Source organism: Typha angustifolia, chromosome 7 (genome assembly GCF_048772165.1).
Source record: "Typha angustifolia cultivar Huaian chromosome 7, ASM4877216v1, whole genome shotgun sequence".
NCBI classification, from domain to species: Eukaryota; Viridiplantae; Streptophyta; class Magnoliopsida; order Poales; family Typhaceae; genus Typha; species Typha angustifolia.
Window position 1 is genome coordinate 5,733,026 of NC_133245.1, and position 21,146 is coordinate 5,754,171.

Here is a 21,146-nt window from a genome sequence, read left to right on the forward strand (position 1 = left end):
ACAGTCTTCTGTACCATTTGCAAATTTCTTTCTAGAAGGTGATCATGAGATGTCAAGTTATAATGCTACATAGACTTGAAGTTTTAGGAGAAACAATGTGTGTCATTAAATGGAGTGGATGAAGCTCCAGAGAATCATTCTTTCAGATGTTATCCTTACATTATGTACAAAAATATGTATATATTTGGCATACAGTTGTATACTATATCTATTGCATATGTGATTTGGTAGTCATATTATCATATAAATGAGTAAACATTTTAGATGCGTGCATTGTCATCTATATTTGTACACATACATACACACACACACATATATATATATTGAAGAGGAAACTATATGCACATATATAGGTATATGGAGACAAGGGTACCCTTTGAAAGGATTGAAGAGAGCTTTTGCATCCTTTCAAGCCAACAAACATATTGGATAGTTAAATAAAAAGGGAAGTTATAAATAATTCTTATTTCGTGATTAGATCCTTGCACATTTTGTAAGACGACCCATTTCTTCCTCCATAAGATGGCTAAAATATTAGTTGGATCTTTTGCAAACATAGGGTGAGGTTATGCAGACAGATACCCCATTGCCTTTAGCTCTTCCCTGTTGGGGTAATAACGATTGAGCGTAACTATTCGAAGGGGTTGCCCTAATGGCGTGTCAAAATGAATGCATGGTGGATGGTTAAAGAAAGATACCCTTCATTTTGAGAAGGAGACAATGGTAATCTTAGGTATTATAGAAAAGAATTCTATGGTAAATTGTATTATTCTGTCAAAGTTTCCTTTTTGTCTATTAAAGTGTAAAGTCTCATTTGGGTGACTATAGATTTATTTTTAAACCAGTATAGTGAACACTAAATTGGTTTTGTATCCAAACACCAATTTAAGATAAAACGGGTTTAGGGGCAATCTACTTAAACCCATTCTTCTCTCTCCTATCCTCTCAATCTAACTAGTTTATATTTACCAATAAAATCCAATTATCATTTCAATCATTCCCTCCTCCTCTCTCCTCTTCCTCTTCCTCTTCCTCTTCTCCCTCGTCTCCTCGTCCATTCACAAAGGGTATTTGGTCATTTTACATAAAGTATCTCCTAAATCTACTATTCTATTTTCATGTCATATCAAGTGTAATCATGATACCACTAAAATGGTTTATAAAGAAACTTCATATTTTTCTAAACTAGTTTAAGCTATCTTATTCAAGTTTAAGAAATAAGATTAGGTAACTAGGTGTGAGTTAAATTTCATCCAAATGCCACCTAAAAGAATAAAACTGCTATTCTCCGTTAGCGTAAACTTTTAGAATAATTTGTTAGTTAACATAGTGTTAAAGTAGAAGGGCCTGATTTTGAAATCCCACAAGGTCTATCTATAACTAAAAAATATAAAACCTTTACTCATTTAATTGAATCCACTTCTTGGGTCCATTGAAATTTCTCAAGCCCTAAAGTGAGGAGTTTTAAAATATGAAAGTATAAAACAACTATTTTCTATTGCCTTAAGCTTTTAGAGTAATTGGTTATCTAAGATTGTCAAAGATGGCATGGTAAACTTAAACCCAAGTGGCATTTTGTATATTCGATGGAAAAGAATAGTTGTTATAGGAAACATGATGGTACACTAATAAAAAAATAAATAAATAAAAAGACTCAGATGTAGGAGGTTATTTGTTTCTCTTATTAAGTAAAAAATTGCTGACCCAAATAGTTAGGATTTACCCCTTGTTGTTGTTGTCATTATTTACAAATAAAGAAATAGTAGAAGGCCTACATTTTCAGAAGTCTAGCAATAAAAATAGACCTTATGTTGCTTTATCATCTACCTATCGAAATGAACACTACTAGTGCTCTAGTACAATGCATCCTTTGATGCATTCATTAGGAACTCTGACTCTATTGATCCTTATTTATTTTCTATTTAGTGTGTCTAGACTTAGATGGACCAACGATGGCTGTGCTAGCGGCACGTGCCATACCGTGCCACCATCAACACGACACGGCGCGTGTTGACCGGCATGGCCTTGGCATGCCCCCGCGTGCCACTAGCATGTATTTAAGATAATTCTAATAAAAAGTTTAGGATATTTAGAGATGTTTTTAGGTTTTTAGCATGTTAATTTTTTGTTTAAATAAATATATATATATATATATATAATATTAAAATTTATATTTTTTTCTTTAGATTATTTTGTAAATGACCGATTTTATAAAGATAAAGCAATAGTCAAATACAAATATTATTCAATATATAATATAATTGAATACATTTATTAAAACTGATTTTAATGATTAAACATTCTATAATATGATTGAATACTCAATAATACAATTGAACATATAATAACATTTAACACATAATATTGAAGTTGATTGATGATGATTGATGGAATTAGAAAAAAGTTCAAAAAAATGGGCTCTACATGTCTTACTATACTTGTTAAGAAATTGACTCCACATTAACATGGAGACCAGCACGGCTCGGTATGAGCGTGCCGACTAGCATGACCATCTTTGAGGTAGACAATGATTTAATTTCTAATATTATGTTTATTGTAATTTTAAGCACAAGCAATAATTTTTCTTATATCTGTAATATTTCCACTTTCCACTTGGTTAACTAAGGAGTAGATTGAAATAAATAATGGAATTAGCTGGTACTCTTTTAAACTAGCCAGTTGCTTTTCTTATATTTATGGATTTCAGCACATTGTTTATTTCTGTGAACCTTCAGTTACATTGTCTGTCTTTAATTTTAATGAGAGAAGTTGGGTGCATTAATACTTCTGAAGTCATACATGCTCTCTCTCTCTCTCTCTCTCTCTCTCTCTCTCTCTCTCGCATATGTTTGTATTCAGTTGCCTAGTGATCTGTTGTTCCAATTTTTTTTATTTTTTTTATAAGCTGATTGAAGAGCATGTTGAGCAAATAACTTCAAATGTCAAACAGAAGTTATTGCATTGAACTTCCAGTTATGATGTCTGTCTTATAATTTTATTTTTATGAGAAGTGGCTGCAATAAGTCTTCTGAAATCATATTCTCTCTCCCTTCCAGTATGTTTGTGTTGACTTGCCTATTGATCTGTTCTGCGTTTTGGTTTCTGTAAGCTGATCGAAGAGCATGTTGGACGAGTAACTTTGAATGTCAAATCAACTGACGTTGTCATATCTGATGATTTGCTGATATTGGATAAAGGGCCTAATTACATATCTGGTGAGATTGTCCAGTTCTTTCTCAGTCAATGTTGATGATTATGCAGCTACCATTATCTTAACTTTATAGTCTGCTATTCCTCAATTACACTTCCTAACTTACCAGCTGTTCTAAAAGTTTAAACTATTAAATAGTAGTAGTTTTTATATTTAAATTCCAAACTCCCTTTTATTTCCGCTTTTGAGTTATTTTGATGGGCATAAGAAGTGGATTTGATTTAAATAGGTAGGGGTTTTATATTTTAAAGCAAAAAAGGGCATAATAGAACTTTAACCCACGACCTCTTGGTCTAATATCATATTAAGTTACTCTTAAGCTATTAGAGAAGTGTAGTTTTATATTTATGTTCTAACAACACTTATTTTACTAAAAAATTTGATCTTTCACAATGCAGATGTTAATCAGCTCCCTGAAATTCTGTCATTACTTGCTCAAAAGGTAATGTTTTCTACCTATCCATTCGTCAGCAAGGCCAACTTGCTGAATTAGCATAGTATTTTTATGCAGCAGAACTTCTTGAGATCTATTTTACTAGGTCTTTAGCTAGGCCATGCAATAGCTTATGATGATAAGTTGCACTATATCCTACGAAGCACGGATACTTCATTTATCCATCCGTACCAGTATCCAATACGTATCGAATACTGAGACGGTCAATACATTTCAAATACGGTTGGAGGAGCATGGATGGTTGTGCCAGCGGCGTATCTATACGAGAGGTGCTGCATGACATCTCTACTAGTAGCTTTGCCATTCACCATCGACCTCATCGCCGATCTCTGCTCGTCGAGTTGCCGTCGCCACTTGCCCGAGCTCGCACTCTTATCAGGTGCCCTAGCCTGAGAAAGGGAGGAAGAAAGCGAGAAAGAGAGAGAGAGAGTCAGTTATTGATTAAAATTTTAAGTTGCGGATTTGAATGCGTGAAATAATTTTAAAATTTTATAGTGTTAAATAAAATCTAAGTTCAACAATATAAATGACAATTTCTAATAAGTATGCTCTTAAAATAACGACAATAATAACAATAGAGAGTCATAACTTATAACCTTGCTCAGTTTCAACATATTAACATCTTTTTTGAAAATAATAATGTTATTTGTCTCAATGGGTCTATACCGTGTGAATTTACATCAATTAGAAGTCACCTCGAGATGATGTTCGGGTCTTTTCCTCGTAGCTGATTCGGTTTAGGATCATCAGGAGGTATTACTATGTAATCAACATACCCTGTCTTTTTGACTAACTGTTAAGAGTGGTTAAAGTCACCTTAAGAAGTTCTTGATCTATCTTGGGACTGTTTCCTAATCCCGCTAGAGTCACCTAAAAAAGTTACCGCAATGATCTGAAATAGGACTTTCTCCTAGACTTTCAATTAGACTTGAGTCACCATGGAAAGCCGCAAACGATCTATATCGGAACTGTTATCTAAGTTAAACTCATCAAACCTGAACCCAAAACCCATTAATCGAAAACCCAAAACCTGTTAGACTAAATCCTCAACTCGTTAGTCACCTTCATCTCAACCCGTTACCCATCTTTATCTCCAAACTCCCCATCACCTCACACCAAGCCCTAGCCAATTTCCCGTTGCTGCTGCCCTGACGACGCCACTCGACACTGTCGCTCCACCCAACGATGCTGCTCTGATTCTGCCCCGTCTCGATGACGCCACCCGTCACCGTCGCTCCACCCAACGACGCCACCTCGACGCCATTGCTCCATGACGACACTGCCTCGGCCCGTTTGCTCCACCCGACGACGGCGACGCCGCATCGACGCCTCCCACCGACAACGTCGCTACTAGGGCTTCTCGACAGCAACGCCCACCTTCTCCACCTTCGATGACTATGTTCTTCACCAACGATGCTGTCCCTTTTGATGCCTATAGCCATCACTGACAACGCCGACGCCGACGCTCGTGCCTTGATCTCCCGTGCCTCGTTCCCCGCCGTAGCTGATTGTGACCATCACTGCCGTACCATTCGATCTCTCCATTGTCTCAAGCCTTGTTGCTGACATCGCCGATATTGCTGTTGACCACTCACTGGTGTTAACGGAAGGGACCTGTACCACAAGACATTGTGGACGAAGAGAGGAGAAAGAAGAAGGGTGAAAAGAAAATAATTAAATTTCAATTCTTTTTTTTTCAGATGGTCAGGTACATGCTCTTTTTATCGTATTAAATATTTTTAGTATCATCTCTAAACTTTTATCAGTTCCTGCTATCCACATAGTGAGGGAGAGATTACATAGAAACTTTATATGCTTTAGTCCTGATATTAAGAGCTGAACTGTGCCGAATAGAATATTAGTATTATATTAATTTTTGGAAAGAAATTTAAAGGGTTTGACATTTATTAAATGTGACTTTTGTTTAAAAACCATTAAATCTTGACATTAGTCTTTGAATCTCTAGAATAGAAAATCTAAATTCAATTAAGTATTCATTTTTAAGATTTTCTTAACTGCATAGCATTTCATCTCATATCATTTAGATAAAGACATTTGTATTTGGATTAAATTTAGGAGACGTCTGCATTCCATTAGGTTAAAACACTATTTAATTTTGTTTAAATTAGCAAACATAAAATTAAAAAAAAATAAAGCAATACCTAACTCATTCGCTGCATATTAGTGTATGCCAACACGTAGAGGTAAGACTTATCTCCTCAATGATTCTAGTAAGTCCAGCAGTAGCAGTATGGATTCCAAACTTATTAAGAAGCTCAATGATATTATAGGACAACTAGGTACCTTAGTTCAACAAGTCAGAGATAATCAGGATACTTTGCTTGGGTATCAACGGGTGACCGATGAACGACTACATAGGGTAGAAAGACCCTGTGAGCACATCGCTCCTCAAAATAATCACCGCCTTGACCTTGAACGTGGTGAATCTCCCACTTCTTTCCTCGGCAACACTTTCAAGGAAATGAGCGAGATCCTGATGAACGGTACCTTCGAAGCATTAAAATTGATGCTCCGATGTTTGATGGTCGTTTAGATCCGCAGTACTTCTTGGACTGGATCAAAGACATAGATCGTTACTTTAAATGGTATGATATATCGGAAATCCATAAGGTCAGGTTTGCTGCCATGAAATTGATTGGAAAAGCAAATCAATACTGGACCAATGTTGAGACTCTTCGTGAGATTAGGGGTGAGCTTCCGATTGAAATTTGGGTTGACATGAAAAATGTTTGTTCCGTGTAGCGTGATCGAATCAGAAACCCCTATACAAATATTGTCAAGATTTAGGGCTGGCCTGCGCGAAGAATTGAGAAGTGAACGTTTTGCCCGTAACATTGATATTTTGGAAAAAACCTATAGCTTAGTTCAAGACTTAGAGGAGTCTAGACCTAACCACATTTTAAGAAATTACGAAACAAGACCTTAAATTCATAAATTCTCCACAGGTCCTCATCAAGCCAAATCTACCAATCAATCTTTTAACCAATCTCTCCTAGCCCTTCACAATCTAAGGTAGAATACAAGGGTAAGAGCGTCGAGAAAGATTTTTCTAAGGTTAATCCTCAGGTCAAATTCTATAAGTGTCAAGGCTATGGACATGTTGCTGCAAATTGTGCGAGCCCGTATAAAATAAGTTTAATTGAGAAACCCTTTGAAAAAGACTCCGAACAAGACTTTGATGGATATGTTCGTTATTTAGACGGTGAAGAAGGAGATTTTGAAGATGAAAAGGAAGAAAATACCCTAGAATGCCTGAGGCACATAGACTCCATAAGGTTACATATTGTTAGATGTGTCTTCTCTCAACCTAAAGTCAATGATGATTGGAGGCGTAGCTCCATTTTCTGCACATTTATAAAAATTGGAGGCAAAAATTGTAAAGTAATTGTGGATAGTGGGAGCTGTTTGGTTCTAATTGAATTCACGACTTATAAGAATAAAATCTGGTGCGATGTATTGACCATGGATGTGGGTCAAATTATCCTTGGAAGGCCTTGGCTATTTGATAATGATATACATATTTATGGTCGTTCAAATATCTGCATGTTTGAACACGAGGGTAAGAAGATCAAAATTCTTCCATCGCAGCCTAGAAGTGGTAAGATGGAAAAGAAGTCTGATCCCATCGACTCGGACAGTAAAGTCAGCTTGATTAGTGCGAGAAGCATTGAACGCGAGATAAGTAAAGGAACTCCTATTCTGATTCTTACTGCTCGAGAAATTCTGAACGAGCCTAGTGAATTGATTCCTTTTGAAGCCACTGCTGTGATTAAGAAATTCTCGGATGTCTTTCCAGAGGATCTCCCAGATGAATTGCCACCAATGAGAGATATTCAACATGCTATCGATTTCGTCCTAGGTGCATCTTTTCCTAACTTGCCTCATTACAGACTTAACCCAATTGAACATGTTGAACTCAAACGGCAAGTTGATGAGTTATTGAGAAAAGGCTTTTTGAAGGAAAGCCTAAGTCCTTGCGTAGTTCCTGCATTGTTAATGTCAAAGAAAGATGGAACCTAGCGCATGTGCGTCGACAGCTGCACTATTAATCGAATAACGGTAAAATACCGTTTTCCCATTCCTCGTTTGGATGACATGTTGGACATGATGGCAGGGGCCACAATCTTTTCAAAGATAGATTTAAAAAGTGGTTATCACTAAATTCGTATACGCCTTGGCGATGAATGGAAGACTGCGTTTAAAACAAAAGATGGGTTATATGAATGGACGGTTATGCTTTTTGGTTTGACTAATGCTCCGAGTACTTTCATGAGAGTGATGACTCAAATATTACAACCTTTTATGGGGCAATTTTTAGTCGTATACTTTGATGACATTCTTATCTATAGTCGATCTTGGGAGCAATATATAGATCATCTTCGTTAAGTCTGCGTTGTCTTGAGGAGAGAGCAACTGTATGCAAACCCTAAGAAATGTACCTTTCTGACAAACAAAGTTGTTTTCTTGGGTTTTATTGTTTCATCTGAAGGAGTGTTTGTTGACCCTGATAAGATCAAAACTATTAATGAATGACCTGAACCCCGTGCCATAAGAGACGTGAGAAGTTTTCATGGGCTATGTGAAAATTTGAGTTGATCTAAAAAGGAGATTCAAAGAATTTAATGTTGAAGACTATGTGATGGTTCGGATACGTCTGAAACAGTTCCCACCTGGAATTGTCAAAAAGTTGCATGCACAAAGTGATGGACCTTTTAAAGTTCTCAAAAAAATTAATGATAATGCTTATATCTTAGATCTCCCCAATGATTTTGGCATCAATTCTACTTTTAATATTGAGGATCTAGTAGCTTATAAAGGTCTAGATTTTACCTTGATACCTTAGAGTAATATGAGAGTAGTAGAGCAGCACACTCGATGGAGTCGATTTCTCTCCCACCCAGGGAGAATGATTCGGACATCACTGATAGGACGCGATGGCATATGTACCAGCGCAAGAGGCGCCGACAGTTGATTCCTCCTATAGGGATTTGGTTCTGATTTTGATTTATTTAGGGTGTCTTTTGTTTATTTCCTATATAGGATGTTTTTTGCTTAATTTCATTGTAGATTTATATATAGACCCGTTATATTTTCTTTGGAGGTTAATGAAAGTTTATGTGATTTTATTCTCTGGAGAATTTTGGTGTGAAACCATTTCTTAGGGTAGAGGTGTGAAACCCCATTCCTTCTATTCTTATTTTCCTCTTTCATCTTTCTCCACCACGTTTTGCTTCAGGTGTTTTTTATTTGTTTCTTATGTACGGTGTCTTTTGCTTAATTCCATTATAAGCTTATATATAGACCCGTTGTATTTTCTTTGAAGGTTAATGAAAGATTATTAGATTTTGCTATTTTGAAAATCTTGGTGTGAAACCATTTTTAGGGTGGAAGTGTGAAACCCCATTCCTTTCTTCCTTAGTTTTCTCTCCCATCTCTTTCTCCACCATGTTTTGCATTATTTTGGTATCAAAGCGAAGGATCCCAATTTATGGATGTCCCTTCTCCCTGGTTCTACGTCGCTCCACATTTATTCTTTGCACGACCAATCGCTCCACAAAAACGTCAAAAAATTCGATGCACGACGAGCGAGGAAATTACCGTCGATGAGAAACAAAAAGAATCCGTTGTCGTAGCGGAATCACCACCATGTAAGATTTCAAGACCTTCAAAAATTATTTGTTGTTGGATTATTCAGTAATCTACTACCTAGATCCATCTTTATTTTCATTATAGATTGAAAAAAAAACAGCACATCTCTTTTGCTGTAAAAAAAAGAAAAAAAAGAAAAAAAAATCAAAATCAAAATTTCAAAATTTTAATTTTTGGCTTTTAATTTCTCTTAGAATCCCAACAAATTCCCTCTTTTTCCCTAAATTTTCTATCAAACTTCCTTTTTCTTCTCAACATCCCAACAAATCCCATCTTTCCTAAATTTTTACCAAACTACCTTTTCTTTTTTCGCTCTAATATTCTAAATTTCAAAATTCTCTCTTCCCAAACCGAACCCAACCCATCCAAATCAGCTCTAGTCCAAACCCATTAGCCACCCAACCCAAATTCACTCAAACCCGTTAACCTAAATACTTCCAATCCAGCCCAACCCCATTAAACCCATTAAGCTCACCTCTAACCTCCCCACTCCACATTAAGCCCTAACCCACTTCCCCGACAACACCACCACACCCCGACGACACCACCACACCCCGACGACATCGCCCTGACACCGTCACTCCACTTGACGATGACGCCTCGATACCGTTTCGACACCAATGTGCTACTCGACACCGCCTAGACGTTGGTGCTCCACCCGACGCTATCTCGACACCAGCGCCCACTTGGCGCCACCTTAAGGCTACCTTGACGCCGACCGTCCACCTAAGACCATGTCGATGCCATCGCTCCACCGCCTTCTTCAAGCCAATCAACCATCGCCTGTCTGTAGACGTCGGCACCGTCCACTCCGGTGCTCGCCGTGATGACATCAACATCGCGTCGTTTCGTGACTACCACCATCGGGATCTTCATCAATGCTGTGCCGCCACTGACGCTGGCGACCCCATCGCCACTAGTGCCACCTCCATCACTGAGGTTGATCCTCTTAGCCTCCTTACTGCCGTCAACCACCCCCAATCATTGTGCTGCTACCAATCAGCGGGCTAGCCCATAATTAGAAGACAGCAAGAGGAGAAAAGAAAGAGGGTCAGAACTCAGATTTCTGTTTTCAGATTGGCAAGTACACTTCTCCACAGTAATGAATATTTTTGAGTTATTCCTATCTAGTGTCATCTCTAATTTATTATCAATTCCAGTTGTCTACATATAGTGAGGGATAGATTACATAGAAACCTTACATGCCTTAGTTATGATATTAAGAGTTGAACAGTGCTGAATAGAATATTAGCATTATCTTAATTTTTGAAAAAAAATTTAAAAGGCTTAACATTTATTAAATATGACTTTTGTTTAAAAACTATTGAATATTGGCATGTCTTTGAATCTCCTGATTAGAATTTTAAATTCAATTAAATATTTACTTTTAAGATTTTCTTATCTGCATAACATATCATATCAACACTTGCATTTGGATCAAATTTAGTAGAAATCTGCATTCCATTAGGTTAGAACACTATTTAATTTTGTTTAAATTAGCAAGCATAAAAGAAAATAAAAAAACAATACTAAAAAAAGTAATAAATAAATAAAAACAATATTTAACTCATTCATTGTATATTGGTGTATGCCAACACGTAGAGGTAAGACTTATCTCCTCAGTGAATCTAGTGAATCTAGAAGTAGCAGTATGGATCCTGAACTTATTAAGAAACTCGACGATATTATGGGTCAACTAGGTACCTTAACTCAACAGGTCAAGGAAACTTAGGATACTCTGCTTGGGCATCAATAGGTAACCGATGAACGACTACATAAGATAGAAAGACTTCGTGAGCACATCGCTCTTCAAAATATTTATCACTTTGATCCTGAACGCGGTGAGTCTCCCACTTTATCTCAACACTTTCAAAGAAATAAGCGAGATTCTGATAAACGTTACCTTCGAAGCATTGATGCTTCGATGTTTGATGGTCGTTTAGATCCGCAGTACTTCTTGGACTGGGTCAAAGACATGGACCATTACTTCAAATGGTATGATATGTTGGAAATCCGAAAGATTAGGTTTGCTGTCATGAAATTGACTAGGCAAGCAAATCAATACTGAACCAATGTTGATACTCTTTGTGAGATTAGGTTTGAGCTTCCAATTAAAATTTGGGCTGATATGAAAAATAAGCTAAAATATAAATATCTCCCACCTTATTATCCTAAACTTCTAGACAAATAGAACCGACTTACCCAAAGAAGTAAGTCAGCTAAGGATTATGTTGTGACTTTTGATGAACTGCTAGTTTGATGTAGCGTGATCGAATCGGAAACCCCTATGCAAATCTTGTCCAGATTTGAGGGTGGCCTACGTGAAGATTTGAGAAGTAAACTATTTACTCGTAACATTGATACTTTGGAAAAAGCCTATAATTTAGTTCAAGACTTAGAGGAGTCCAGACCTAGCCACATTTCAAGGAATTACGAAATGAGACTTCAGATACATAAATCCTCCACAGGTCCTCATCAACTAAAATCTACCAATCAATCATATTATCGATCTGCCCCTAGTCCTTCACAATCTAAGGTAGAATACAAGGGTAAGAGCGTCGAGAAAGACTTTTCTAAGGTTAATCCCCGGGTCAAATGTTATAAGTGTCAAGACTATAGACACGTTGTTGTAAACCCGTATAAAATAAGCTTAATTAAGGAACCCTTTGAAAAAGACTCTGAATAAGACTTTGATAGATATGTTCACCATGTAGATGGGGAAGAAAAAGATTTTGAAGATGAATTGGAAAAAACCACTCTAGGATGCCTGAGGCACTTAAACTCCACAAGATTACATGTTGTTAGATCTGCCCTCTCAACCTAAAATCAACGATGATTGGAGGCGTAGCTCCATCTTCCACACATTCACAAAAATTAGAGGTTTTCATGGATAAACTCCACCACGTTAGAGATAAAAGAGTGTTATTTGATCCCAATAGAATTCACGACTTATAAGGATAAAATCTAGTGCGATGTATTGAACATGGATGTGAATCAAATTATCCTTGGAAGGCCTTGGCTATTTGATAATGATGTTCATATTTATGGTCATTCAAATATCTGCATGTTTGAACACGAGGGTAAGAAGATCAAAATTCTTCTATCGCAGCCTAGAAATGGTAAGGTTGAAAAGAAGCATAATCTCATCCAATCTGATAGTAAAATCAGTTTAATTAGTGCTCGAAGCATTGAACGCAAGATGAGTAAAGGAACACCTATTCTGATTCTTGCTGCTCAAGAAATCTTGAACGAGCCTAATGAATTGATTCCTTTTAAAGCCACTATTGTGATTGAGGAATTCTCGGATATCTTTCTGGAGGATCTCCTTGATAAATTGCCACCAATACGAGATATTCAACATGCTATCGGAAGCTCACCTCTAATCTCACAGAGTCTCAACGTTGGTCCAGTACTGATTTGCTTTCCCAGTCAATTTCATGGCAGCAAACCTGACTTTACGGATTTCCGACATATCATACCATTTAAAGTAACGGTCCATGTCTTTGATCTAGTCCAAGAAGTGTTGCGGATCTAGACGACCATCAAACATCGGTGCATCAATTTTAATGCTTCGAAGGTATTGTTCATCAGGATCTCGCTCATTCCCTTGAAAATATTGACGAGGTAAAGAAGTGGGAGATTCACCACGTTCAAGGTCAAGGCGGTGATTATTTTGAGGCGCGGTGTGCTCACGGGGTCTTTCTACCCTATATAGTCGTTCATCGGTCACCCGTTGATATCCAAGCAAAGTATCTTGAGTATCTCTGACTTATTGAGCTAAGGTACCTAGTTGTCCCATAATGTCGTCGAGCTTTTTAATAAGTTCGGGATCCATACTGCTACTGCTGGACTCATTAGAATCACTGAGGAGATAAGCCTTACCTCTACGTGTTGGCATACACTAATATGCAATAAGTGAGTTAGGTATTGCTTTATATATTTTATATATATATATATATATATTTTTTTTTTTAAATTTTTTTTTAAAATTTTATGCTTGCTAATTTAAATAAAATTAAATAATGTTCTAACCTAATGGAATGTAGACGTCTCATATATTTAATCCAAATACAAATGTCTTAATCTAAATGATATGAGATGATATGCTATGCAATCAAGAAAATCTTAAAAATGAATACTTAATTGAATTTAGATTTTCTATTCAGGAGATTCAAAGACTAATGTCAAGACTTAATGGTTTTTAAACAAAAGTCATATTTAATAAATGCCAAACCTTTTAAATTTCTTTTCAAAAATTAACATAATACTAAGATTTTATTTGGCACAGTTCATCTCTTAATATCAGGACTAAAGCATATAAGGTTTCTATGTAGTCTTTCTCTCACTATATGTGGATAGCAGGAATTGATAACAGTTTAGAGATGATACTAGAAAAGAATGACCCAAAAATATTTAATACATTGAAAAGAGCATGTACCTGACCATCTGAGAAAAAAAAAAGAATTGAAATTAATTAATTTGTTTTCACCCTTCTTCTTCCTCCCCTCTTCATGCACAATGGGTTGTTGTACAGGTTCTTTCTGTCAGCACCAGGGAATGGTCAGCAGTAATATCGGCGACGTCGGCGGCAAAGTCCAAGACAGTGGTGGTCGCAGTTAGCTACGGCAGGGAACGAGGCACGGGAGATCACGGTGCGGGTGTCGGCGTTGGCGTCGTCTATGATGGCTGCAAGCGTCAAAGGAATGGCGTCGTCGGGTGGAGTGACGGCGTCAGGTGGCGTCGTCGGGGCGGGGCGGCGTCGTCGGGTGGGGTGACGGCATCGTTGGGGCGAGGCAGAGCCGGGGCAGCGTCATCGGGTGGAGCGATGGCGTCGGGTGGCGTCGTCGGGGCTGCGCTGTCTCAGGGCGGCGTTGGGGCAGCAGCGACAGGAAAGGCTAGGATTTTGGTGTGAGGTGAGGGGGAGGTTAGGGATGAAGTTGGGTAACGGGTTGGGAGAAAATGATTAACGGGCTGTGGGTTTAGTCTGACAAGGTTTGGGTTTTGGGCTAACGGGTTTTGGGTTTAGGTTTGATGGGTTTAATGGGATTAGGTTGGTTTCAAGTTAGGGAGGGAATTCAAAAATTGGAAATATTAGAGGGAGGAAAATTAGGAAAGATAGGATTTGTTGGGATGTTAGAGAAGAAATAGGAAATTTGGTAGGAGGTTTAAGGAAAGAAGGAATTGGTTGGAATTTAATAGAAATTAAAAGCAACAAATGAAATTTTCAAAAATTTGAAACAGTGATTTTTTTTCTACAGCAAAAGAGACGTGCTGTTTTCTTTTTTTTTTTCTTTTTTTGTTAATCTAAAAAAAATAAAAATAATGATGGAATAGTAGATCACTAAATAATGCAACAACAATTAATTTTTTGAAGGACTTGGAATCTTACGCGGTAGCGATTCCGCTATGACAACAGATTCTTGTTGTTCCTCGTCGACGATAATTTCTTTGCTCATTGTACGTCGGATTTCTTGACGTTCCGGTGTTTGTGGAGTGATTGGTCGTGCGAAGAACAAATGTGGAGCGGCGTAGAACCCGGGAAGAGGGACGTCCATAAACTAGGATACTTCGCTCTGATACCAAAATGATGCAAAACGTGGTAGAGAAAGATGAAATAAGGAAATAAGAAGGGAAGGAATAGGGTTTCACACCTCCACCCTAAGAAATGGTTTCACACCAAAATCCTTTAGAGAACAAATCACATAAATTTTCATTAAGTTCCAAAGAAAATATAACGGATCTATATATAGACCAACAATGGAATTAAGCAAAAAACACCCTACATAGAAAATAATCAAAAGACACCCTAAATAAATAAAAATCAAAACCAGATCCCTATAGAAGGGATCATCAACTGTCGGTGCCTCCTGCACTGGTACACACGCCATCGCGTCCTATCAGTGATGTCTGCATCACTCTCCCTCTTTTCCATCAAATATGTCTAGTTGTATTTAAGGAATGACAAAGACTTGAAGTTCATCTTGGGCATAGCACTAACAATGCATAGTTTAATTCAAGACTTCATTAGGAGGGTACTATATTTGGGAGGGGAGAGGTTTGCAAAAAGGGTCTTTCCCATACGCTCTGATATTAACTTTAAAAAAAAAAGAACTATCAACGACTGAATAATATCAACCGAGGAGAGTGGCGACAGGTAGAGAGAATCACAACAGCACGATCAATAGAGGCAGTAGGACTTGACTTGGGAGGGGAAGTCATTTTACTAAAAAATTGATACGTTACTCATACTCCTGTTGTTTAGCCTTTCCCATTAGGCTATGAACTAACTTGCCTAATTAGGCGATGGCGACTCGGTAAGCAGCGATCTGGAATAGCAAAGGTGAGTAGTCCCTTATCTCTTTTCTCCCTTTCTTACGGCATGGTGGGCAAGTGTCGCAGCACGTTTCGTGCTGTGCCGTGCCGACAGTCCGTGCCTGTGATATAGCTATCATTATGGAGTATCCAAATTAAATTAAATTAAATTTTAATTTTTTGATACGAACGGCTCTGATACTTTCTTGATTATCCAATCCCTTTTTTGTGAACCGGTCGATATGGTCCATGCCTGTGACATGGCCATCATTGTGGAGGAGTATCCAAATTACATTAATTAATTTTAATTTTTTGATACAGCTTCGATACTTTCTTGGTTATCCAATCCCTTTTTTGTGCTAAAAGATGATATAAAATATATACTTTACATATATATATAATTATCCAATTCTTCGTGATACTTTAAGGATTTGTTTATTTGATACATAACTTGAAAGCCATTTAAAGATCCAAATTAGTTGTAGATTAACAGTTAAATTAGGTTTCAATATTTCACTAACATTTTGAGTTTCATATTAGTTTTCGTTACCATATCATCCTAAAGTTTTAGGCATGTAGATACTAAATCTATAGCTTTCTTTCATCTTATCATTTATGGGACAATCTTTTTTACCATATGTTATATTGGTTAACAACAGATTGAAAATATATTACTTATTTATTAGCATATTCATGCTATATCCATATCATACTTTTAAGAATTTGTCGTATCCTTGTAACCATACCTCCATATCCTCGTATCTTGTATTCGTATTTGTGCTTCATAGGCTATATTAAATAATTATTGATATAAAATAACAAATTTCATGCACTTTTTGACAGAAGAATGCTTTTAGTAGCTTTGATCCTACAGAATTAGTTTAGTTTATTCACAATATTTCATTGACCTTGAGTTTGCAGAAGTTAAGGGATAGAAGGAAAGAAAGAAACACAGTGGAGTTAGTTCAACAGGATGACATAGTATTTGTCCAGCTTGAGAATGCTGTCATTCAGCACTCAAAACCTATGGAATCTGCAGTACTGGGAAAATATAGCTTATGGAGGAAAAGATGTGAGAATGCAAAATCTGATTCAACACTACGCTTTTTGCGGGAGCAAATTATCATGGCTAGGGTCTTTCTAACCTTAGCTAATTCAAGAAATAAGAGAGAGCTATATCAAGATTTACTGGTCAGGCTTAGGGAAAGTCAGCATATTATAGGAGAGGCCACCGCTGATTCTGAGCTTCATCCTAGGTAAGGTTTTTGTTTTCTGTTCAGTTCCACTTCCTTTGAAGACCATTCTCTACTTAAACGATACCTTTACCAGTGCACCTAAGGTAATCAAAGCGATGGAAGAAATTATCTCAAAAGCAGAACTATTATATGATTGTAATACAGTATCTGTGAAGTTGAGAGAAATGCTGCAGTCAAAAGATGAAGAAGTTAGGAATCTGAAGAAACAGAGCTCATTCCTAAGCCAATTGAATGCAAAAAGAATTCCCAATGAAATCAATTGCTTATCTATGCAGTTAAGCACTGGCTACTACCTCCTTCCTGCAGAGAAAAGGAATTTCCTAAAGAGTCAGAATTTGGAAGATGTAAATCTTTATCATTATGCACTCTTTTCTGACAATGTATTGGCTGCATCAGTTGTTGTGAACTCAGCAATTATGAGTGCCAAGGTAAGGGATCCTCTAGTTTCTTTGAGATCTCTACCTTCTAATAGTCCTTAGTAGCGTCTCCCTCCCTCCATATTTGTACTTTCTGCATGTGTATGTACATATTTTGTGTGGAAGCACACATAAGGATCTAATGTCTATATTAATGCATCTTAGTAGTGGGAACTAATGCTTGTCTATGGTCATGGAATTCAGGAGCCTGAGAAGCATGTCTTTCATATAGTCACTGATAAACTGAACTTTGGAGCAATGAGCATGTGGTTTTTGTTGAATCCTCCCAAAAATGCAACTATTCATGTTGAGAATGTGGATGAATTTAAATGGTTGAATTCATCATACTGCCCAGTTTTACGGCAGCTTGAATCTGCTTCCACGAAGGAGTATTATTTTGAAGCAGGACATCCTACAACTCTCTTGCCAAGTTCTTCCAACTTGAAGTACCGGAACCCAAAGTACCTTTCAATGCTGAATCATCTAAGGTTCTATCTACCACAGGTTTATCCCAGATTGAACAAAATCCTTTTCCTTGACGACGATGTAGTTGTCCAGAAGGATTTGACTGCTTTATGGTCTATAGATCTAAAAGGAAATGTAAACGGCGCTGTTGAGACTTGTGGCCAGAGTTTCCATCGTTTTGACAAGTACCTTAACTTTTCAAACCCCCACATTGCCAGAAATTTTGATCCCAATGCATGTGGCTGGGCCTACGGAATGAATATTTTTGATCTGAATGAGTGGAAGAAGAAAGACATTACTGGGATTTACCACAGGTGGCAGTCACTGGTAAGTTCAGAAAAATGCTTCCCTTTAGTCCACTTATAGGATAATAGCTATTTTCTTAATTTTTCTGACTATTATACATGAAAGCCGTCCTCTTACATCCTCTTTCTTTTTCTGATTTAATGCATTTTCACTAATTAAAAATCTAGTAGTGAAATTTTATATGCTTTAAACAACTTTCGTTGGATTTGATCATGAACAGAACTTATACACAAATCCAATTAAAATCTCCCATCTATTGAATTGGTTTGTCTCAGATTACTTGTACTTCAGAATTCAGGTATTCTGAAATTATACGTGCACTTATAATTCCTTCAATATGTATTTGTTCACATTAGTGGTAGTAATCCCACTGATCAACTTTGTATATAGACTTACAAGTATGACGATAAAACTTTCTACAATGTTTGACTCTAAAGTAGGAAGGCTTGTCTAGATACTTCTGGACTACATTTCAGCCTTTTCAATTTTAGATAATCTTTTTGATTTTCCACAGCTTTACATCTTCATTTGTTGTTTCTGAAACACTAGATGAGACAAATTTGATTCCATATTAATGTGATCTAGCTTTTCCAGTTTCTCCTTTAGTTGTACTTTCACAAAAATGATACTGTTATATTTTTGACATTTCAATTATGTCTCTTCCTGCTCTTTATATGCAATGCAATTTTGATTAATGGATCATTTTCTTATCTTCTCTTTATTTCTAATTCCCACTTTACGTAAGTTTTTCCATTATTAAGTATTTAGTATATTCTACCTTTTTTTTTCTCTCCCTTGTATCAATAATTCTTCTTCAGTTTCTTTCTGCTAGACTTAGATTGTATTTATGTAGCACAAAACTGAATCCATCGGAAAGCAGATTAGTATTTCATTTTCCTGGAAATTACCTGACATGACCTCATCCTTAGGAGAAGATTCATTAGACCTCATATCTGACCTGTGCAGAGAAATGTTTCTGTTGCTATCACCTTGCGGTTCAAGGTCAGAGGCAGTGTAAACATTTTCCCAAGTGTTTGAAGACCATTTTCGGATGTCTTGTCTGATCGAATACAAGTACTGCAGGAAAATAAACTCTTATAGCCTTCTTCATTAGCATTTCCTACCTTCAAGATTCAATATACACGTAAACATTTTCCACATTTCATAGGCTGACAATCTAAGCTATCAAATCTATGTTCCATCTCAAACTTGTCTTGTATGTATGCACCCTTCTCAAAGACCTATCACAATGTTGTTGGTTCTCTTTATTTTGTTATTAGCAATTCACTAGCTTTCTTCCACAATAGAATGCAGGGAGGGGTCTGTGGAAACTTGGAACACTTCCTCCAGGTTTGTTGACGTTTTACAATTTGACACATCCATTGGATAAGTCATGGCATGTTCTTGGGCTGGGTTATAACCCTAGTGTTGATCGTTCCGAGATTGAGAATGCTGCTGTCATCCATTATAATGGAAACATGAAGCCTTGGTTAGAGATTGCAATGATCAAGTACAGGCCCTACTGGACCAAGTATATCAAGGGCAATGATCGTTATGCTAGGAACTGCAACATTCATCAGTAAGTAAATACATTAGTTCCTTGAATTAAACATGGAAAGTGAAGACGATCTTGTTTTCATTATCCTCATTTCTTCTTAATTGGTGCTATACTCTTGTTATTTTCCTGTGAGGAAGGCTTTATATTCAGTCCTCTTCAAGAAATATCTTGAATATGCTAACTACTAGTTTATCCTGAGAGACTGTACATGCATGGAAATAGGTTACCGATGTGAATATTATATGTTATAGTTCTTTTTTACTCGCTCTTGTAGTTTGATGTTGTTTTTGTACTTATTGAATCCATTTTTGTTTTTAGTGATATTAGCTTAGGATTTTTTTCTAGTTTTAAGAATTATGTATGTATGTGGTCATTCCTATGTATATTCATTACTTACCACATACGCCACAAAACTTTTACACCCTTTATGAAGTAGAGCCACTTTTTAGTTACCTCTTACATAAAACCATCAGTTTCAAACCCTTTATATTGAAAAATCTTGTAATCTACAGGTTTCAAGCTTAGTTGGTAACTTAGTCAGCATACAATTGTAAGTTTCATGCACTTGAAACCACAGTCACTTTCAGTGTGTAGCTGATAGCTACACTTAGAACCTTCCTGTTGAAGAATACTATCTGTCTTAGCAGTTGATAACTATTCAACTACTGGCCAAATATAGTTGGTTGTGTCTTCTTTTTTTTCTTTTTGTTTCTTTCAGAATACAATTGGGTGTCACTAGACGGTATACCTATCTTGGTTGAACCTTTCAAGATAATTAAAATGGTGCAGAAATTTGAATATAGTTGGAGTTTTTGACCAAACTAGACTTCTTTTTTACTCAAATTTATTACCAAATAGGGTCTAATTCATTGTAGCCCTAACAAAAACACTTAACTAATCAGCGTTTTTAAAAACGCTAATTAATTCAACATTTTTAACGCCGGATAATTTTTTTCTTTAATTATTGAAAGATTAAATTAAAGGAATTTATATATAAAATGCTGATCAGTTCAGTGTTTTAGAACCAGACAAAAACACTGCACTAATTAGCATTTTTTCTTAGAGATAAAACTTTGATTAGTTCAACGTTTTATTAGAGTTATAATAAATCAGACCCTATTTGGTAATAAGTTTGAGGAGTAATCTATTTCGGTAAAAATAAATTAGAACAGGGCTAGTTTGGTCAAAAACTCTGATAGTTATTATCTTACTTATCATATGTAATTCTATTAGAGGAAACAAACCTCTATTGAATTTAGGAGGGATAGGCTTTTTAATATTTATTTATCTTTATTCCCTACTTATTTTACTCTAGATAATAGAATATGCTAACAATAGCTAAGATTCACAACCATACTCAAACAAGAATGGGAAGTAACAATGTATTCATGGATTCCTCTTATGGACAGGCAAGAGACAATATGGATCACGTTAACACAATTTTCCAGTCCACAAAACTCCTTTTCTCTTTTATTAATATTAATATTAATATTGTTAT

The 21,146-nt window shown here is 36.5% G+C and overlaps 1 protein-coding gene across 4 annotated transcripts in view; it reads left to right on the forward strand.

Moving 5' to 3' along the window:
* Positions 1-21,146, forward strand: part of LOC140761935 (polygalacturonate 4-alpha-galacturonosyltransferase-like) — a 29,192-nt gene that overhangs the window by 5,820 nt on the left and 2,226 nt on the right. For 3 of the 4 annotated variants that reach the window (XM_073099477.1, XM_073099478.1, XM_073099479.1), the window contains 6 exons: positions 3,110-3,215; positions 3,610-3,653; positions 16,569-16,903; positions 16,977-17,331; positions 17,524-18,111; positions 19,398-19,669. In XM_073099477.1, the coding sequence (XP_072955578.1) occupies positions 3,110-3,215; positions 3,610-3,653; positions 16,569-16,903; positions 16,977-17,331; positions 17,524-18,111; positions 19,398-19,669 (1,700 nt within the window). Of the gene's footprint in view, positions 1-3,109; positions 3,216-3,609; positions 3,654-16,568; positions 16,904-16,976; positions 17,332-17,523; positions 18,112-19,056; positions 19,359-19,397; positions 19,670-21,146 lie in introns of those variants that run through there. The other variant, XM_073099480.1, reaches the window with a different exon arrangement.